Here is a 19,945-nt window from a genome sequence, read left to right on the forward strand (position 1 = left end):
TCGCTTTGAAGTGTTCATTATTTGGACTTGGCACGCAGCTTTTGTACACAAGCACCTTATAAACCACTAATTCTATTTCCTACATCAGGTAGTAATTTGCAACTGACTTCCATGCATGCATGCGTATTTCTATAGGGTATATATTAAAATCACACATGAACACATTAAAACAGCCATTGTGAGAGCAAACAACATAAAGTTTATTAAAAAATTGACAAATGTCCTCACTTTTGTCAATAAAACAGTTTATTCCATGGAGGCACGTGGCGTGCTCACGCTTTACCTGGAAATTGCGTCATTCCGGATACGCCCACTATCTTGACGTGTAGCAATGGGATCGAGATTTGGGTTCAGGATTTCGCGTGGACCAATCACTAAGCAGTGCGTGGAACACGGTGGGCAGGCTCTAGCGTTACATTGGGACCAGTCGTCAAGACGGTGGAAAGTAATTACCGGAAGCTTAGAGGTGTCTCCTTCATAACAAGAGCACATAACTAGTTCAGCTCCTTTAATCAATAACACCAACTTTATACGACCCCCCCTGCGAAATTAGAAAATGTCAATGATAACAATTTTAATATATAAATATAAATGTGTTCTTTATTTCCAATTCAATCAACTGTAGGGAAAAACTAATAACTTGCGCTCGGTCGCTTTATCGTCAGTCTTCGATTGGTTTTCATCCCAAAAGGTAACCGGTTACAGTGTACTTGGTTTTAAGTAACTTGACCACAGTTTTTCTCCCGGTCGCGGCTTCTGTGGATCCAATGAGGTGACGCCGCGTTCCGGGCCCGACAACTGAGAACAAGCCGGTGATAAGGGGAACCAAAACTACCGAGTGTGACAACAAAGAAGCTCTGAATAAAGATACCAACCGAGAAACTAACCTCAGAACCCGCCTGGAAAAGCACAGTATGTTGGTGTCTTTCACTTTTATTTGTGCCGACTGAAGACTGATTCAATGCTAGCGCTGTAGCATTATATCGATAAATGTATGCTTTTATAGTGATGGTTTTGCAGACAGTATACTAGCTAACTGTAGCCTTCAACTTCTGTTAGTGGTCTTTGTATCAGCGTATCGGTACTTTTGTTTAGAGCGTACACTTCTGGTCCAGCTGTACTTGAGTAGACCGTTTACTGGTGTGTATCTCACCTGGCTCTGTAATGGTCAGGAGCGTGTTGGTCATCTTATCGTTAGCCAGCACGTATAGAGGTTCGAAAAGCTAAAAAAGTGGTGGCGTATTAATATGTAATAAAATGAAAAAGTAAGGCTTTCTGGTGTACATCCGTTTTCATTCATGTGTCATATCTCGATGGGTACTAGAAGTTTCTATTCGTGTTCCTTTTTGTTTTCTTCCTTTAACAAAAGCATTGTGCAGGTACTCGTGTGGATCTGAAGCTGTGGCTTCAGCACACTGTTTGATAATGCTATTAATGCCACGTGTTCAGAATAGTGTATGACTAAGTAGGTGGAATCAGGTGCAATACATGTTTTTCATATCCTTAAGCCAAGGTCATCACCTGGCGAGGACACATTAAAACTTTTGGACAGTTGTTTAAAAACCGACACACAGCAGATAAAACAAGTCTGTTTTATCAAGACATATACTCTACAGTTGAAAAACGTTCAAGAAAAGTATAGGATAAATGAGCAAAAGAACATCTTAAAGCTTTTGTGAGGATACTTGTTAGGACCAGCTAGGGTATATATCAGTTCTGCTAATGCCTTTATTTTTTTACTAAAATGTTTCCCTTTTCTGATTTTTACAGCTAGTGATGGAGGGTAGAAAGCTGGTGCCGGCTGCTCTCTTCTGTCTTGTTCTGGCAATGTTCCCTTCTCACATAGGTAACATAATAATTTAGCTTGACTTTTCTTCTGGTACTTACGGTTAACAGTAACCATAGGTTACTGGTAAAAGCAGCACAGTTTGAAACATGGTCTCATTGATGAACACATGCAGTGGAATAGAAAAAGTACACTGTAGGTAGGTGTTAGCTGTCTGCCTGCTTTACTTAACAATTGGATCTTTTTGTCTCCAGTGACCGTGGCTGTCATGTCAGTTGACCTGGGCAGCGAGTGGATGAAAATAGCAATAGTTAAACCTGGCGTGCCAATGGAGATTGTTCTAAACAAGTGAGAGCACATTCCCAAATAGAGAAAATGGCACCATTGCGTTCCTTATTTCTTGTATATGCTCAAAAATAGAAGAAAAGCATGCGTTGCTACCATTGTATGTATTGTCTTTTCCATCAGGGAGTCGAGGAGGAAAACACCCACAGTTGTATGTCTCAAGGAGAACGAGAGACTTTTTGGAGACAGTGCAATGGGAGTAGTAAGACTTCTTCTAAAATTTCCAGAATTGACTTAATCGGCTAAATCACAACTGCACATTCAGATATTGCCATGTATGCTGTTAATCTTTCCATGCTTTGTACCACATTTCAGTCCGTCAAGAACCCCAAAAGTGTTTATAGACATCTCCAAAGCCTCCTGGGTAAAAAGCATGAGAACCTCCAGGTGGCACTCTACCAGAAACGTTTTCCTGAACACCATCTGCAGGAGGACCCAGTGAGAGGCACTGTCCACTTTAAAAACTCAGAGTGAGCCTCTTTATATGCTACCTTGTTTTTATTTATTCACGCATATTCATATTACAAAATCTGTATACACTAGGAACAGATGTAAAGTAAACACCAAAAGTGTGTTATTGTGTGCTACCAGTGTGGCTTCACAGCTTTGACATTGATTCTTGGATCTCTGGAATTTCACTGGTCAATGCCATTCCTCCAGAAATTATTACCTGATTTTGTGTTTTGTTGTTGAGAGTTCTGCCTAACACAGGGGTGGGCAATTCCAGGCCTCGAGGGCCGGTGTCCTACAGCTTTTAGATCTCACCTTGGATAAACACACCTGAATCACATGATTAGTTCATTACCAGGCCTCTGGAGAACTTCAGGACATGTTGAGAAGCTAATTTAGCCATTTAAATCAGCTGTGTTGGTTCAAGGACACATCTAAAACCTGCAGGGACACCGGCCCTTGAGGCCTGGAGTTGCCCACCCCTGGCCTAACACATCAGTCCAGAATTTTACCGATGTGTTTAATCGGTTATTACCAGAAACACAACACTCTCCTAGTCAGGCTCACCTAAGTGTATTATGTTTCTGTCAGAGAAATGCAGTACACACCAGAGGAGCTCTTGGGGATGGTCCTTAATTACTCTCGTGGACTGGCTCAGGACTTTGCAGGTTAGTTTGCTTGACGCAGATGATGTATCATTGTGAGGCATGTTCACATATGTTCAGGACATATTAAAAAAAAAAAAACATTCTCTTCAATTCACAGAACAGACAATCAAAGATGCAGTGATCACTGTCCCAGCCTTCTTCAACCAGGCAGAGCGCAGGGCAGTCCTGCATGCTGCACACATTGCAGGTCTAAAGGTCCTTCAGCTCATCAATGACAACACGGCCGTGGCCTTAAACTATGGGGTCTTCAGGAGGAAAGATATTGACAGCACAGCTAAGGTAAAGGTTCAAGCTTCATACCTAAATACATGCATTAACTCTCATCCTACCAACACATTTTACATACGTGGACTACCAACTGGCGATCTCTGCGGACACTGCAAATAAGCAATCATAATCAACAACTACTCTTCGAGTAGATCTTCCTACATTCAGCAATTGGAGTTTTCCTCACTTGCAGAAAGATCCTTATTCCTCAGATTGGAGCTTGTATTGTGTCGTGATCATGTCAGATTCGTCTCTCATGCTTTAGCTTTTAGGTACACTAGATTTAGCAACATCTCCAATTTTATGACAACTTGCAGTCTGGAATATTCCCTTTCCATTTGATTTGATTTCATTTATTTCATAAAACTTTATTAATCTCAGAAAAAGTCTGACTACAGGGCTGATTGATCAGAGGTGATATTTGATGTTGTTTAAAAATGTGATGAGTGATTACAAACTGCTGAAAGCCTGATCTCGTTCCCTTCCAGCATGTGATGTTTTATGATATGGGCTCTGGCAGCACCACTGCCACAATCGTTACCTATCAGACTGTCAAAACCAAGGAGTCCGGGACTCAGCCCCAGTTACAGATCCGAGGTGTTGGGTGAGTCCATTGATCCATGCAGCGGCACTGCCACTGACAGAGAAGCAGATATTAGAGTTGATTCTGATAATGGTCGAACAAGAAAAAAACTTGGATATACCTAAACTAAAGGAGTTTGGAACTAGAGTAGAATAGAATAAACCTTTATTATCCCACGGATAAGAAATTTCGGTGTTACACAGCTCTTATAGCAAGGGGAATATAAAATATAAAAAGAAGACACAAAATGGTCCTCTATACATAAGCAACTGAAGTTCATATATACAGGTAACAAAAATTGTATGGAGATGCGTACAAAATGTACAGGGATATGTATAAAATGTACAGTGGTCATCTTACTCACTAGTTTGTTTGTTCAAAGGATGTTAAACTGTGTTATAAACTACCTGCTTAAAATGTAATTCAGAGATTACGAAATATTTTTTGTTGGCTCTCTTATTCTATAAGCCTGATCACAGTCTAAGTTGCAGCTATAACAAGAATTCCAAATGCAGACACAAAACTTGCCTCTTATTTTATTATCTTAACAAAGATACACGTTCTATGTACAGTCCAGTAAGCTATCTGGGTATAGTTTTTGACTGTATACTGTATATGAAATACTGCATTCATACTTCTGATCAGTTTACTTCCACTTAATGTTAATAACCACCGGTTTATTTGGCATCAGTGGGAAGTTTTTCCTTCCCCATGACGCTAAAGTGCTTGCTCACAGGGATTCGTCTGATTGTTCAGTTTTTCTGTGATATTGTAAGGTTTTTACCTTACAAAGTCCAAAAAGACATAGATGAGCGAGTTTGGTGTCGAAGTATAGAGTAGGTATAGCTGTTACTTATCTGCTGCATGGAAACAGGACAGTACTGTTTCCATTGTACGCCTCTGATTTCCAGTATATCTGCCATCTGCAGAAGTTCTCTGACACCGCAGTGGCAGGAGTTGGAATGCAGGGAGCTGGTGCTTCATGCGTTTGCTTGTTTATCATGTTGTAGCTGTTACTAACTAGAAAGGGTTTTGTATTTGTTGGTCAGTATTAAAACTATTAAATTGTAATTTGCTCTATAAAATAACTGCCTACTTTACATCCATCCAGACTAAAGTGTGCAAATGTGTTCTAACTTAAGGTTTGATCGGGGTTTGGGGGGCTTTGAGATGGACCTGCGACTTCGTGACCACCTGGCCAGACTGTTCAATGAGCAAAAGAAGAGCAAGAAAGATGTGCGGGAAAATCACCGGGCTATGGCCAAGCTTCTCAAAGAAGCTCAGAGGCTCAAGACTGTGCTGAGTGCAAATGTAGACTTCATGGCCCAGGTGAGTCCAGAGACAGAAACTTCAAGCACTCACTCCGTCTTACCGGTTGCGTATGTCATTGTAATGGTCTATGTTGTAGGTAAAGTCACTGTGATAAACTGCAACACATGAAAACGCTTTGCCAGAATCTCAAAATCTGAAATCCACACTGCACTCTTAAACTCGCAGAAATCTTGCACTTTCTTACTTTATCTTTTTTCTTTTTTTAAATTACCCAGGTGGAAGGTTTGATGGATGACATTGACTTCAAAGCTAAGGTGACCAGGAGTGAGTTTGAAGAACTGTGTGCCGATCTGTTTGAAAGAGTGCCTCGGCCAGTGCAGGATGCCCTGACTGCTGCAGAGATGAAACTGGTCAGTATGCTCAACGTGACAGAATGTGGGCGGATTTGGCTCCAAACATGGGATACAACAACAGAATTAGAAGTTCTGTCATCACCAGACTATTAGACGTTTTATGTTTGTGACAACAGGAGGATATTGAGCAGGTGATTTTAGTAGGAGGCTCCACTCGTGTGCCAAAGGTCCAGGAAGTGCTCCTTAAAGCTGTGGGCAAGTAAGTGTTGTCCATAGAGATGTTTCCATCAATCTCAAAATTTTAATTTTCCAAACTATACTAAGTTTGTTTTCTCTACGTGCAGAGAGGAACTGGGGAAGAACATCAATGCAGATGAGGCAGCAGCCATGGGTGCAGTGTACCAGGCCGCTGCCCTGAGCAAGGCTTTTAAGGTCAAACCTTTCTTGGTTCGAGATGCAGCTGTTTTCCCCATTCAGGTCAGCATTCAGGTCCTCTGCTGCCTCAAACTGAGTGCATCATGAGTACAATCATACTTAACTGAGCTTTGATTAGTCTGATTAGAGTAATGGGAAATTCAGAGTAAAATCCATGTCAACACTGACTGCGTGACATCTCATTGTATTAGGTGGAGTTTACCCGGGAGGTGGAGGAGGAGGAAGGTGTCAAAACCTTGAAACATAACAAACGCATCCTGTTCCAGAGGATGGCAACCTACCCCCAGCGCAAGGTCATTACATTCAACCGTTACAACGATGACTTTGTTTTCAACATCAACTACGGTGACCTCAGCTTCCTCAGTCAGGAAGACCTCAGGTTGGAACTCTGAAAAATACTATGAAATGAGGTTCATTTTAACAGTTTATGGCAAAACCCCATAAAAAGAAGATATTTAAATGTATTCCATCCCATCAGTGTGTGCCCTCACGCTTTAATTGGATGCAAGTGTAAGGCAAAACTGTGTGCTTCTTGCTCGTGTGTCACAGTGTGTTCGGCTCTCTGAACCTGACCACAGTCAAGCTGTCTGGAGTGGGGAGTAGTTTTCAGAAGCATGCAGATGCAGAGTCGAAAGGAATTAAAGCCCACTTCAACATGGATGAAAGTGGAGTGCTCCTGCTAGACCGGGTCAGTTAAACTAACATGAGCTGCCTCACGACAGTCACTTATTCAAGTTCTGCCTTCTCCTCCTGGCAGAGTTTCAACAAAGCATTTCACTACTGTACTATCATTTGCAACTACTATTAAAAGAAGATAACTGTGCTTGTGGATTTCCTTTTTTTTTAATCTTTGGCTGTAATGTTGGTAATTAGGGTTGATGAATTTCAAGCCAAAACATTGGACTCCAAATGTGAAATCCAAACATGGGAGGATTGACGTTCCATGCTCACATAACAGCTTTCAGTGTTAATGGAAAAACTTTGTGATATTTAAGCAAACCAATGTTTAAAAAAATGTCATTTTCATACACAGGTGGAGTCTGTCTTTGAGACTGTGGTAGAGGAGAAAGAGGAGGAATCAACATTAACTAGTAGGTTTCTTGCAAACATGAGCCAGTGCTTGAATCCATTCTCAACTCATACTGCTAACATGAGGGGACTAACCCCAGACTGATATCTTGTGATGAAACTTTGACTGCAGCCAGACATCCAGTTAAAGCTGACACAAGCATCTGACACTGTTACATAAAAAGCTCTCTACTACAAAGTAGAAAAATGTAGCTTGACAGAGAAGTTAAATTGTTGGATTCTTGCTGATGTTTAGCACATAAGTTGATTAAGGCTCTGTGCCCTTTACTTTCTGCTTCCTGCCTTATTTGCTCATTATGCTAATGTGATAGCTAGTATTTAGTCACAGCTCGGACTCCTTTGGTGTCAGTAACAGTAACTGTTCAAAATTATTAGCGCTAAGACCAGCTTTATCAGTTGCAGTCATAGCAGAGGAGTTTATGCACTCCAGCAGCCAGGTCATTTTTAATTAAAAAGTTAATCATCTTAAATATTTTTGATGTTAAGATAAAAATTAATACGTTTACTTTTATTGAGTGACCTAAAGTCTGTTATAGAATAACTGCAAACACCTGTAGATAAGAACCCTCGTTCCTTGGCGACTCACTGCTCTTGTCCATCATTAACTCCTTTTTTTTTTTTTTCCACTCACTTATGTTTCACTACTCCTGTTATGCAGCACACAGGAAGTTCTGCTCGTTTTGATTGATTTGACATCGTATGTACTTTTGCAATGGCCTATATTGTAGAGCGTGTGAGTTGTCGTATTTAACTGAGGGAACGATTTGCTGTCTTCCAGAACTCGGTAACACCATTTCCACTTTGTTTGGAGGAGGATCGTCAGAACCTGCTCCAAATGTAACTGAACCTGTTCAGGTAACGTCACCTATAAAAAGCAATACATGCTGCTCTAGGAATGTTAATACGTTCTTGCCAAGTGTGATTTAACTTTACCATTATATAAAGAACATAAATGGTTGTCCAACACTGAGCAAAGGGTCGGCATGGCATTGGCTCTTGATTTGTTGTGCCTAGGATGAGGAGGAAGTACCTCCAGAATCTGGGAAGGACAGCAAGGATGAGGACGGCAAGGATGAGAATCACAAAGACAAGACTACCAATGAGAAACCCAGTGATTCAGAGAAGAATTCAAGTGAAGACAAAAACCAAGAAAAAGACAAAGAGGCAGGAAGCACGACCGAGGCCAAGGTAAGAGCTTCATTTATAATACTCTGTGAAATGCCTCGGTCTGAATTCAAATGCTGACATTTATCTGCCTGTGCACCTTTTTCAAATTTTGTGTAGTGTTTGGTGAAAATGTATATTCATGAGAGATTAGCCTTCACAAAGCTGTTATTGATATTACCCATCTGTCTCCCGGCGAAGGAGGAAAAAGACGGAGACAAATCTGTAAACACTGAGGTGGAGAAGAAGGCCAGACCTCAGAAAAAGAGCAAAATCTCTGAAGAAATCACACTGGAACTCCTTATCAATGACATTGTTGATCCCACGGCCGATGACCTGACATCCTCTAAGAAAAAGTACAGCTTGATTTTCATTTATTTTCTGTTTTGGTTTCCTGGTTTTCTCAGCTAAAGGAGTCTTTGTGTGATTTCAGACTGCAGGATTTGACAGACCGAGATCTAGCCAAACAGGAACGAGAGAAAACACTCAACAGCTTGGAAGCTTTTATATTTGAGACACAGGTAAACAACATGAACATCCTGTGTGTACCTGTTTATGTTTATTTATTTACTGCAAGTGTTTTCTATCTGACATTCACACAGAAATACCCCAGCCCTCCCTCTCCCTGGCCATCACCCAGGAACTTTGATTCCAAACTTTTTTGTGTTAGGGAATGGCGACATGAAGGCTGAAAACCTGTTAGCTTTTGGACCTTCTGATACTGAGCTAGGTCCGGAAGGGCTGAAGAAAGCTTGCTGGAAGTGATGTTGTAGTTCATGGGCTGATGGTTTTGATTCTGCTGTTGAGAACATCACTCTCTAGACTGGGAGGGAGGCAGCAGTGGTGGTGAAGAGCTGGTTAGTGGTGAGGTGAATGGCTTGTTGATAGGCAGGGTTTGAGTGCAGGGGTGTGGCTATGAAACTCTGAGTCCTAAGCATCCCAGAAACGACAGAGAAAGTCATAAAGTCAAACATAATTTTTTTAAAAACACCAGTATAGGCTCATGAGGCCCTGATGGTAAAAAACTACATTTCCGCAAAATGACGTCACTTCTGGTTTCGGGCAGGACATGGCGGACATGCGATAGTTTGCGCTGATGGACGTAGGAAGTGTTACAAACAGCTAATCGGATCGGCAAAGTGTTCCTGGAATATTATGTTTTTGTTGCTGCAAGCAGTGTTGGTCAAGTTACTTGAAAAAAGTAATCAGTAACTAATTACTGATTACTTCCCCCAAAAAGTAATCCCATTACTTTACTGATTACTTATTTTCAAAAGTAATTAATTACTTAGTTACTTAGTTACTTTTTAAAAACACGATTTACAACCTGAAGAGGTGATAAAGCGATAGATCTACTTTCTACATTCTACTTTTTCTGCATAATCCATCATACAAAATGTAATCAAATGGAAAAGTCTCTTTTTTTTAAACTTGTTTTATTAGTTTTAATCTTTTAACTTTATGCATCAAGCAAAAATTAAATTATATGCAACATTCACTGACTGGAAGAAATTTGTTTAACATTTAAACCTAATTTTTGCACATTCCAGCACATAAAATAAAATATTTTTTTGTGTTTACACTCACTCTTTCAAATAAATGCAAGTAAAACACAGCAGAAAATATATAAAATCAAAGACTAGCGGTTCTGTTGCTCTATTCTCACCTATAAAGCAGGAGTGGCGTAGGCGGAGGTTAGGGTGCAGGTGTGCCACAGCGGTCAGTTGAAGAATCCGCGAGTTTCTCTCTGAATTTCACATTACGTCGTAGCGCACTAGGTGCTTGCTCGGAAGTTAAGGGGTTTTTTTTCACTGTAAAAAGACGTTTTCTTCCCACGCAGTGATCAGCGGACGCTAATGTTTTTGTCACTTTTTATGGAATCAAACTCAAAGTAAGGTCAGTACTTCCACGCTTTAAACGCTGCACGCTCATGCTCTCTCCCGCACTCGATATATTATCCATTGTTCATCTGCACACAGCTGTTGCCACAAACGTCGCACTCGCTTACGTCACTGTCATGAGACACTCTCGCAAGAAAATCACGGTTTTAGTAACGCAGTGTGCTTACGGGAAAGTAACAGTAATCTAATTACTGTTTTTGCAATGGTAATCCCTTACTTTACTCGTTACTCGAAAAAGTAATCGGATTACAGTAACTCGTTACAAGTAACGCGTTACTGCCCATCTCTGACTGCAAGTGCTTTTTATTCAGTTTTTGCAAAGCTATATGTGGAATGAAACTCTGACTTAGGACAAGCTGATGGCATAAGATGTAAGTACAACTCCTCCGGTTTCATATGCAAAAAAAAATTATTGCGCTAGCTTACGTGGTTGCAGTGCTACCGGGATTTAAAAATAGTTATGCAAAACGGAGCGTGCCCGCTCCGACCGGCTTTAAAGGGTTAATAAACTCAGCCGTCTGCTCCTTGCTATCTAAAATATAACAGGACATTTGCGTAAATTCTCGATCATCTCACACTTCTGTTTAATCAGTTTTCCGTTTGACGTTTGTTCAGCTGTAATCTCAGCCAAATCGATTTACCCACAAAGAAATAAAATACTGAAAAAAGCCAAACAATAACATTTTTAGGTTATCTAAGTGACTTATATTTCATGTTTAACCTGAGTAGCGAAAGACCGCGGGGAGTTTGAAAACGATGTGCCGGGAGTTCGCTGTTCTCGCCCTGACTAGCTATTGAGCTCGTGGGTAACAGACGTCTCCAAAAACGTCGGAGCATTTTTGCAAATATGTGATGTCTTGTTTGAAGCCGAAGGATGTGGCCCCTAAATTTGGACACAGTGGGGGCTGCATCCTCCCAAGGCCTATTACGTCACAGCGATGTGACGAAGGCTGTCCAAATTTGTAGACTCCTCCAACGGAGTCATGGCTCGCTAGAGCCGGCGGGAACCACGGCACATCATTTTCAAACCCCCGCGGTCTTTCGCTACACAGGTTAAACATGATATATAAGTCACTTAAATAAATGTTATTGTTTGGCTTTTTTTCAGTGTTTTATTTGTTCCTGAGTAAATTGGTTTGGCTGAGATTAAAGTTATAGTTTTTACACAGCTGAATAAAAGCGATTAAACAGAAATGTGAGATGGTAGAGAATTTACTCCAGTGTCCTGTTATATTTTAGATGGCAAGGAGCAGACGGCTGAGTTTATTAAATTCCACTGCATATTTCATTAAAGTTTAATAAACTATCATCTAGTCTTTATTTTTAGTTAGCACATACCTTAAACACTTCACGCTGTAAGCTGATGATAGTTATATAAGAGCAGATGCATGCTGGTGCAATAAGCTGTACGTTTTATGTCCAATTGATTATCTGATTAGTCAGCAAATCGCAAAAATAAGGCAACTAGTCAACTAATCGTTTGTGGTAGCCTTATTAAAGACCCTCAAGGTCACCTTACAACAAAATAAAAACATAAGTTAAACAAAAACTAAAAAAAAAGAAGTTAAACAAGGTAAAAAATAGACTAAGACTGTGTCATGATAAAGCATATAGATGGGTTTTAAGATGCCAAGCAGAGTGCTGTTGTGTCTTTTGAGATGTGAAGGTGATGGCTGACAATGACAAAGCTTGAGTGCAGGGCCGCTCTTACAGCAACGGGGATAAAAGAATGAAGACAAATTCCTCTTACCATTTTGGCAATATCTGCTGGGGGCAGGAGCGTAGCAGGATGCTAATTCTTTGCCCCACTTCTTCCTTGCAGCCCATGCAGAAGGAACATAGCCACCATCCCAGGAGAATGAGAAACTGATTTTGAAACTCCTCGGATGCTGCGTCCATTGGGTCCATTCTGAGCAGAGTGTACAGTCATTAAGTGGAGTGTGAGGAGTGAGAGCTCAAATACAGGACACGAACACAGGCAGGCAGAATTATAATCTATAGAAACAACACAGTGGGTCCACATGAACTGGCATTCAGACAAAGAACAAGACTCTAAATACATAGAACGTGTGACAGCGGGGGAGAGGGACATATGGCTGAAAGGGAAGCAAAACTAAAAGTAAAGCATAAGGAACAGGCACTCTTAAAAATAAAGCATTAAGTGAGAAAACAGACACATGCATGAATGTACACAAGAGGTTATTTCAAGTTTCTGTATTAACCCTAAAGCATGGGTGTCAGACTCATTTTACATGGTGGGCCACATGTAGCTCACTTTGATCTTAAGCAGGCCGGACCAGTGAAACTCTCGTCACTGTCAGTGTAAAAAAGTTACATGTTTAATTGTTTTTCTGCATAATGAAGTAAAAGCTGCTGTGACAAAGGAAGAAATCTGCCAGCATGAAAAAGTTCTGGTAGCTCACTGCCCAGAGGCTGCCCAGCTTTGTTTTTTTTTTGTTTGTTTGTTTTTTTTTTTAACTGTAGTTGTGGGGAAAAAAAACATTGAAATTTCTATAGTCTGTTTTTCACAAAGTTAGAAAGGTTTTATTAGCTTTTGCAAGCAGTGTTTCACAAATTATGCCAAATTGGCATCCTTTGCTGCTGGTTCAGTGAATTTTGGTCTAAGAATGATGAAACCTGCAGTTTCAGAATCTGTGAGATGTCAGCTTACAGCACCGGTAAACAGACATGTGCTTCGTGTTTACGTCTTTTTATGGAATCTCCTGCTCTTTAATCGTTTGGTGTTTTACCTGTTTGGTGGTTGTTGAAATGGTTTTGTTGCTGAGATTTTGAAGTTTCTGTGGATACCACACGTCTATATTTAAATATATAGAGATATGGAACATTCCGTTTAACCTAATGTTCTCCCTCTCGCCCCCAGTACTGGGTCGCATTGAGTTTCAATAAGTTAATTGTTTATTGCTCAATTACTTTGTTTAGTGCGAATGGCCATATGGGAAGTTTTAATCATTATGAAAAACTGTAAATACAGTTACAAGTCCATTTGTGTCTGTGTGCGGTGAGCACAGATCGCGCAAGTTAGGAATTCCAAATAACTTCAAGCGCACATTCAGGCCTATGAAGACTCACTTAGACACTCAGGCACTCTGTATCATTGACATGCAACCAGATGCTGCTAAATTTATGTTTTTGCTTGTTTCTTCACTTTTTCCCAACACGCTTGCATTTAAATCTGGCCTCCATCTCTCTGTGTACCTGGCTGGTACTACTATACTTGCTGTCTTCAGAATATCTGCCCCTCCTTCTTTCACATAATGGTATGATCCCAGTCTGACTTTGAGTCTGACTGGGCACATGGTGTGTCCATCAAAATAAAGTCCCACCCCCACTTGCATGGATTCTCAGCAGACCTAAAGACTTGTATACCAGCGATTAATAACTGACATATGTGGCACCCAGGCTGTACGTTTGACACCCCTGCTCTGAAGCAACCGGGAACTAGGACTAGAGTGAAAATTTCAAAGTTAAAAACAAATATACAACAAAATAAGAAATTAAATTCTTTTTCCCCATGTAAGGGTTCAGTATGCTCTTTTTCCAGGACAAGCTGTACCAGGAGGATTACCAGCAGGTGGTAACCAAGGAGGAGCAGGAACAGATCTCAGCCAAGCTGAAAGAGGTGTCTGAGTGGATGGATGAGGATGGCTATGCTGCCACCACCAAACAGCTGAGAGAAAAACTCTTTCAGCTGAAGAGCCTGTGCAAGGACATGTTTTTCAGGGTTGACGAACGACGCAAGTGGCCGGAGCACCTGGCCCGCCTGGAAAGCCTGCTCAATAGCTCCAGTTTCTTCTTAAAGTAAGTGGTTAGAAGGAAGGAAATGTAAAGTTAGTCATGAGCCAGTCGTTGACTGAGTTTTTGTTCTCTTAAAGGAGTGCGAGACTGATCCCAGAAGATGATCAGATCTTTACTGACGTCGAGCTAAACATGCTAGAAAAAGTCATCAATGAAACAATGGTAGGTGGTGACAAGCTTTTTCTTGCCTGAAAGCCTGTGTATCTGAAAAGCCTTTCCTCTTGAGAGAAATCCAGGGTTTCTCGCCCAGACTTTACATGCCTGTTCACATGGGCTGAATTTGTCGCTATGTTTATAACTGAGCTTCGTGTGTGAAGTCACTTCTGCTTACTTTAGGTGTGGAAGAACGAGACGACAGCAGAGCAGGAGAAACGCTCTCCAAAAGAGCGACCGGTCTTGTTGTCCAAAGACATAGAGTCCAAACGGACTCTTCTTGAGCGAGAGGTCAACTACTTGTTTAACAAGGCCAAGTTTGCCAAGCCTAAACCCAAAGCCAAAAACAGTACAAGCACAGATAAAAGCAGCAAGGCTAACAGCACAGCTGAAGAAAATGTCAGCCCTCCTATAGAGGAAAGCACAGACACCAAGAGTGGTGGGTCAAACAGAAAAACACACATTATTTCCCCATTATTCTGTTAAACTAATTAGAAGTGTATTAAAAGAACTTCATTATATCTTTTTTTTTTCTTAAATTTAGATACAGGAAGTTCAGAAGAGATACCATCTGATGAAACCCCATCCACTGAGAGTACTCTCGACAGCCAGTCACAACCTAAAGAAGAATCCGCAACTACAGGTTTGTACACCACACCTGTTAATTAGTGTTAGTTAATGGAGCCAATTAATGGTTTGACAATCTTACTGCTTCCATAGAAACTGGAAGCCAAAGTAGCAGTCAGATCCTCCTAATCAAATGTAGTTGATTAACTAATGATCCACCTGTGACCACATGTATACAAACTTTGACCAAGAACCAAGCTGAGGTGGGTGTCTCCCGAGTAGAACCCGGGATAGATTTGGGACCCGCTGGTGAGACTATATCTATCGGCTGGCTTGAGACACCTCCGGCAGACTTCAACATTTAAAAATATAATTTCACTCACTCACCACTGTATCTCCAGCTTGCAGAGAGAACATGGTCATAGTGGAGCTTTTACTGTTTTGCATATTTATGGTTCCGATCTCTGTCCTTTTTTCCAGGAAAACTGGAGAGAACCCAACCTGAAAACCACATAGAGGATGAATTATAACAGCTGGAACTGTAGAAGAAAAAATATTTATTGACAGTGTCTAAATGTTCAGCTTCTCTCTCAGACTGTTTTTTTTTTTTTTTTTTTTTTGTCTCGTTGACTCATTTGTTGAACCTCTGGACACACGGTGAATAGGAACTGGACATTTTTCTGCTCCTTTTCTCCACTTGAGTGTTTCATCTTCATGGATTCTATAAATGAGAAGTAGTTTCACATGAATCAAGCCCCAGACTGCATTCTTCCTGACAAAATGCCTTTTCATATCCACCACCATTATCTTATCAATGCTAATCCAGAGGGAGCTGTTTGGCTAGTTTACAATGTCTTTAATAACAATATTTGATGTTTTAAGTTGGTGGATATACAAACCAAGTTAGTGCAGCACTTAACAGTTTTGGTTACAGTCACAGCGGATACAGTGTTCTTGTTTTTGCACCAACCTATAATTCCTTTGGCCCTTTAAATTGCTGCCAAAAGTGTCATCTAGTATATTAAGCATATGTAAAACTATAAGAATGAAAAATGTGTTAATTTATTGAAACTTTAACTACACATAATGTAGAGGAAGCCCCTATGTTTTTCAGCTAAAATTCTGAATCCAATGTTATCAGAAACATCCAGTGTAATGTTCAGAGGGTGGGATCCTGCCCTTCAGGGACAACTCGCTTATATTTCTTTTTTTTTCTTTTTTTTTTTTTTAAACATTTTTCCTAAAATTCTGCTACTCAATGGACATTTTATTAATTGGTAAATGTTCCAACATGTTATCCACCAGCAGCACTTACAGATATTCACATGGTAGTGTCCTTTATGTGGCCCTTAGTTTTGATAGTGGACTGCCCCCGTGTGTGCAGACAAAACAAGATAAATACTGAGCTCCCAAATGGTGATGATTTAACAGTTCAACAGTGAGTTCACGCATCTGCCTCCTGCTGTCATGATATGGCTGGATTTCAAAGACGTTTTCTACTGATGCTAATAAAGCTTTTGACAAGTGCTTCAATGTTGTTTTATGATGCCAGTCACACTGAGTGCTTTCAGAGTCTTCATATAAGCTGCTAGTAGAAGTGTTTAGCTTTTTGTTTACATAACAATGTGGTGCACATGTTTGCACCATTTTTCCTGTTAGAACACGGGAGTAAGGGGTTTGGGTCTGCTATATCCTTCTCTGTACTCTGAATAATGCAAAAGAAATCAGGGTGGAACCAAGAATAAAATTTGGAATGGGAGATGGAAACGATTCCTGTATTCCTAAACTGTTAATAAAAATATTTTTGTTTGTAATTTTAAGACACTTTGAAGAGTAATGTATATGTTCCTCAGTTTTTGTAAGTGTCTTAGTAAGGCTGAACTGGGGTTGAACTGCATAGTCCCTGATTTACCATACTGTGTATGTTTAATATATGTACCTTTACAACTAAATTAAGGAAAAGATTTTAAAAGTGGCTTGGTTTGTAATTATTGAGGCTGCTCATTCAAAAACTGAAAGTGAAACGGTGACATGAATCCTCCTGTCATTAGGATTATTACATTAAGAACTGAGGCTGGCTGAGGGGTTTAAGAATATATATAAATCACCCCTGGTGGCTGGAAATCCCAGGGCAGTTTTTTTTATTCCAGTTCCACACTTTGTGGAAAAAAACAACAAAAACTGGCATTGCATAAAGTATCTCCCACACAAATACCAGGACAGTAAATGAAATTCACCAGAGGTTGGAGGTGTCTGAGGATAATTCTCTCCAGGATCTTTATCAGGTGGGAAACAGACTACAGGTCAGGTTTGTGGCTCTGATTTGTCAAAACCACATAGAAAGTCTTACACTTCAGACCAATGCCCAGAGTACACTGCCGTACCCACTCCAAGGCTGGTTTTAGGCTCTTGTGTCACGTAGCGATTTTCACATCACATCCTGTGTCACGAGACACAATCTTTTTTGCGCTTCAAGCAGAAGATCTTGGACAAGGGCAATGAGGTCATCAGCTGACTGGAAGAGAGCCAAGCAGATATGAATGGATATGGAACTAATTAAAAGCTCAAATTAATATTGTGTTTGTTCGTGGTTTTCACTTCAATTTATTTTAATATTTATGGTTATCTGCTAAAAGAATATGCAGACAGAAAATTCTGGTGGTCTCTTATTTTCTTGAATTATGCATATCTGTGGCTTATGGCATATTTAGGAGACCATCAAATATTGCTGGTATGTCAATATCAGTCACAGTAGTGTTGTTGTCAGCATGTAACTGTAACCATTTTCCAACACACTATGTTGGTTGGCTGTTGTATTGAATGTGTAATATATGACTCACCACAAAGAAAACATCTATATGTGCAGTTTATGAAATGTTTGGACCCTGAAGATTAAGTTATGACCAAGGCAGGTTTCATTTTTAATTTGTGTTTGTGTAATAAACATTCATTATATTTGTAAGCTTAAGTGGAATATGTTGGTAATAACATTAAATGTTTTCCATGAATACTAATGACAATAATATTGAGCAAAGTAACAGTTAACATATACCCTGCTGCAATGAAACAGCTAAACACTCCGTGCCAAGCCTTTGTAAACAGCATATGGCTAACTACAGGATCCTTCTGATTCTCATTTTTGGTTATTTTAAAAACAGACATTGAAAATATTGTACGTATTATTGAGAAAATGCATTCACTTTCAATTCAAACGGCCCTTGCAGAACTAATACTGGCAAAGTCTAAGTGTACTATGTGTATTTGTTAATGCGTTTATGAACAACAGCATACACAGGAGGACTTCAAGCACAGGAGGGTCAAGAAATTTACATCTTCCGTTTAAATCGGGAGAAAATGTTCATGAATCATAAAAGAACAAAATTGTTAGTTTATTACAGTAACGTGAACTCAAATTCATAGCAACCTACTTTGACATATGAGTCAATGTGAAATCTTGTAAACACCTCGCATTGTTCCACTGAAGGCCAATCTCTTTTGTGAAAGGAAGAATCTAAATGAAGAGAGAGGGGAAAAATACTTAGTACCCCTGAACACAACACCACAGCCAGAGAGGCCATTTCTGCTCAGCTGTCGTTTGTTCCATCGAAGAGACGAACAGCAAAACAACAAAAATAAAGACTTAACAGATTTCTTTATTGAAACACGATGACATAAACAATAAAACACATTTGCACGTAGCAGCATTGCGAAACTAAAACATGTTCCGGCCCATACTTGGTCCACTTTAAGAATGGATTTTTTCCCCCTATGGCCGTCATCACCACCCAGCCCGCAGAGTGCCTCCATTTTCCAGAGCCAAAAAACGCAACAACAGTCAATAAAAATGTCCCGATACTGTAAGTTATAACGCAGAAACAGCAACACCATCCCCGTTCGAAAGGTTGTTTATCAAAAACAAAAAGTGGCTGGTCCCACGGGGAACCTTTTGTCCCGGCTGAATCCAGACCTCTAGGCAGTTTGTTTTGTCTGTTTTTTACTTGCTCTTGGTCGGTTTCTCCGTCTTCTTGGGAAGGAGGACAGCCTGAATGTTGGGCAGCACTCCTCCTTGGGCGATGGTCACTCCCCCCAGCAGCTTGTTGAGCTCCTCGTCGTTTCGTACTGCCAGCTGGAGGTGCCGGGGAATGATTCTGGTCTTCTTGTTGTCCCTGGCCGCATTCCCTGCGAGCTCCAGGATCTCAGCAGTCAGATACTCCAGCACGGCCGCAAGGTACACGGGAGCCCCGGCGCCGACCCGCTCCGCGTAGTTTCCTTTGCGCAGCAGCCTGTGGACTCGACCCACCGGGAACTGGAGTCCGGCTCGGGAGGAGCGGGACTTGGCCTTTGCTCGGGCTTTGCCTCCGGTCTTTCCTCTGCCAGACATCCTTGATAATGTGGCTATTGACGACGTGGAAACAGTATAACAACCGTACAATGACGCCCTTAGAGCTTTACGTAATGCATTCGTGAATATAGCGCTATAAACCAGAAAGCGTTCTCCGATTGGACGAAAGGAACTGAACTCCACGAACCAATGGCACATCACATCCTTTACCAATGCAGGTCCTCGGATGAGCAATGGCCCAATCCTAAAGAAGGATCGGCACGCTTAGATTTACATAGACATGCTATAAATAGGAGACTGTGCAGGAGGCGGTATTTTGAGCTGTGCTGTGTTGGGGATTTAGTCAACGCGACGGAGAAACTGCCTGAGCCGGCAAAATTAATCCCGGGCCACAGAAAAGGCTCCCAGAAGGCCGTGAGCAAAACCCATAAGAGAAGGGGGCGCAAAAAGCAGGAAAGAGCTATGTTATTTACTTGTGTAATGGCACGGTAAGATAACGGCCATCGTTTTACACATAAGCAGACATTACATTTTGTAATATGTATTTAATATGGTTGAAATACATCAAATGCAGCAATAAACACTGTATGTAACTTTCTCATTTTCTTTAGACCACATAATTAAACGTTTATGTTACATAAAAAAAAACTGAAGTAATAGTCTTTGGTGCCAAAGAAAAACGATTACAGGTCACCAGAGAACTTCAATCTATACACCTAAAAACCACAAACCAGGCGAGAAATTTGGGTGTAGT

The 19,945-nt window shown here is 40.7% G+C and overlaps 2 protein-coding genes across 2 annotated transcripts; one reads left to right on the plus strand and one right to left on the minus strand.

Annotated features, from left to right (window-relative positions):
* The first annotated feature begins 484 nt into the window (after positions 1-484).
* Positions 485-16,376, plus strand: hyou1 (hypoxia up-regulated 1). Its single transcript, XM_005753175.1, has 24 exons — positions 485-912; positions 1,771-1,846; positions 2,041-2,134; positions 2,255-2,333; positions 2,447-2,601; positions 3,173-3,249; positions 3,347-3,528; positions 4,005-4,120; positions 5,242-5,428; positions 5,647-5,781; positions 5,901-5,983; positions 6,069-6,201; positions 6,351-6,538; positions 6,709-6,847; positions 7,193-7,250; positions 8,027-8,103; positions 8,263-8,436; positions 8,614-8,768; positions 8,846-8,933; positions 13,876-14,132; positions 14,207-14,291; positions 14,466-14,721; positions 14,827-14,925; positions 15,330-16,376. Exons 2-24 carry the CDS (start codon positions 1,777-1,779, stop codon positions 15,377-15,379), a joined length of 2,937 nt encoding a protein of 978 aa, XP_005753232.1. The 5' UTR covers positions 485-912; positions 1,771-1,776; the 3' UTR covers positions 15,380-16,376.
* Positions 16,377-18,482: 2,106 nt separating this feature from the next.
* Positions 18,483-19,355, minus strand: h2ax1 (H2A.X variant histone family member 1). Its single transcript, XM_005753176.2, has one exon. It carries the CDS (start codon positions 19,228-19,230, stop codon positions 18,844-18,846), a length of 387 nt encoding a protein of 128 aa, XP_005753233.2. The 5' UTR covers positions 19,231-19,355; the 3' UTR covers positions 18,483-18,843.
* Positions 19,356-19,945: the final 590 nt, after the last annotated feature.

This window comes from Pundamilia nyererei, unplaced genomic scaffold (assembly GCF_000239375.1).
Source record: "Pundamilia nyererei isolate P.nyererei 1_Seehausen unplaced genomic scaffold, PunNye1.0 scaffold00410, whole genome shotgun sequence".
Lineage (NCBI taxonomy): Eukaryota > Metazoa > Chordata > Actinopteri > Cichliformes > Cichlidae > Pundamilia > Pundamilia nyererei.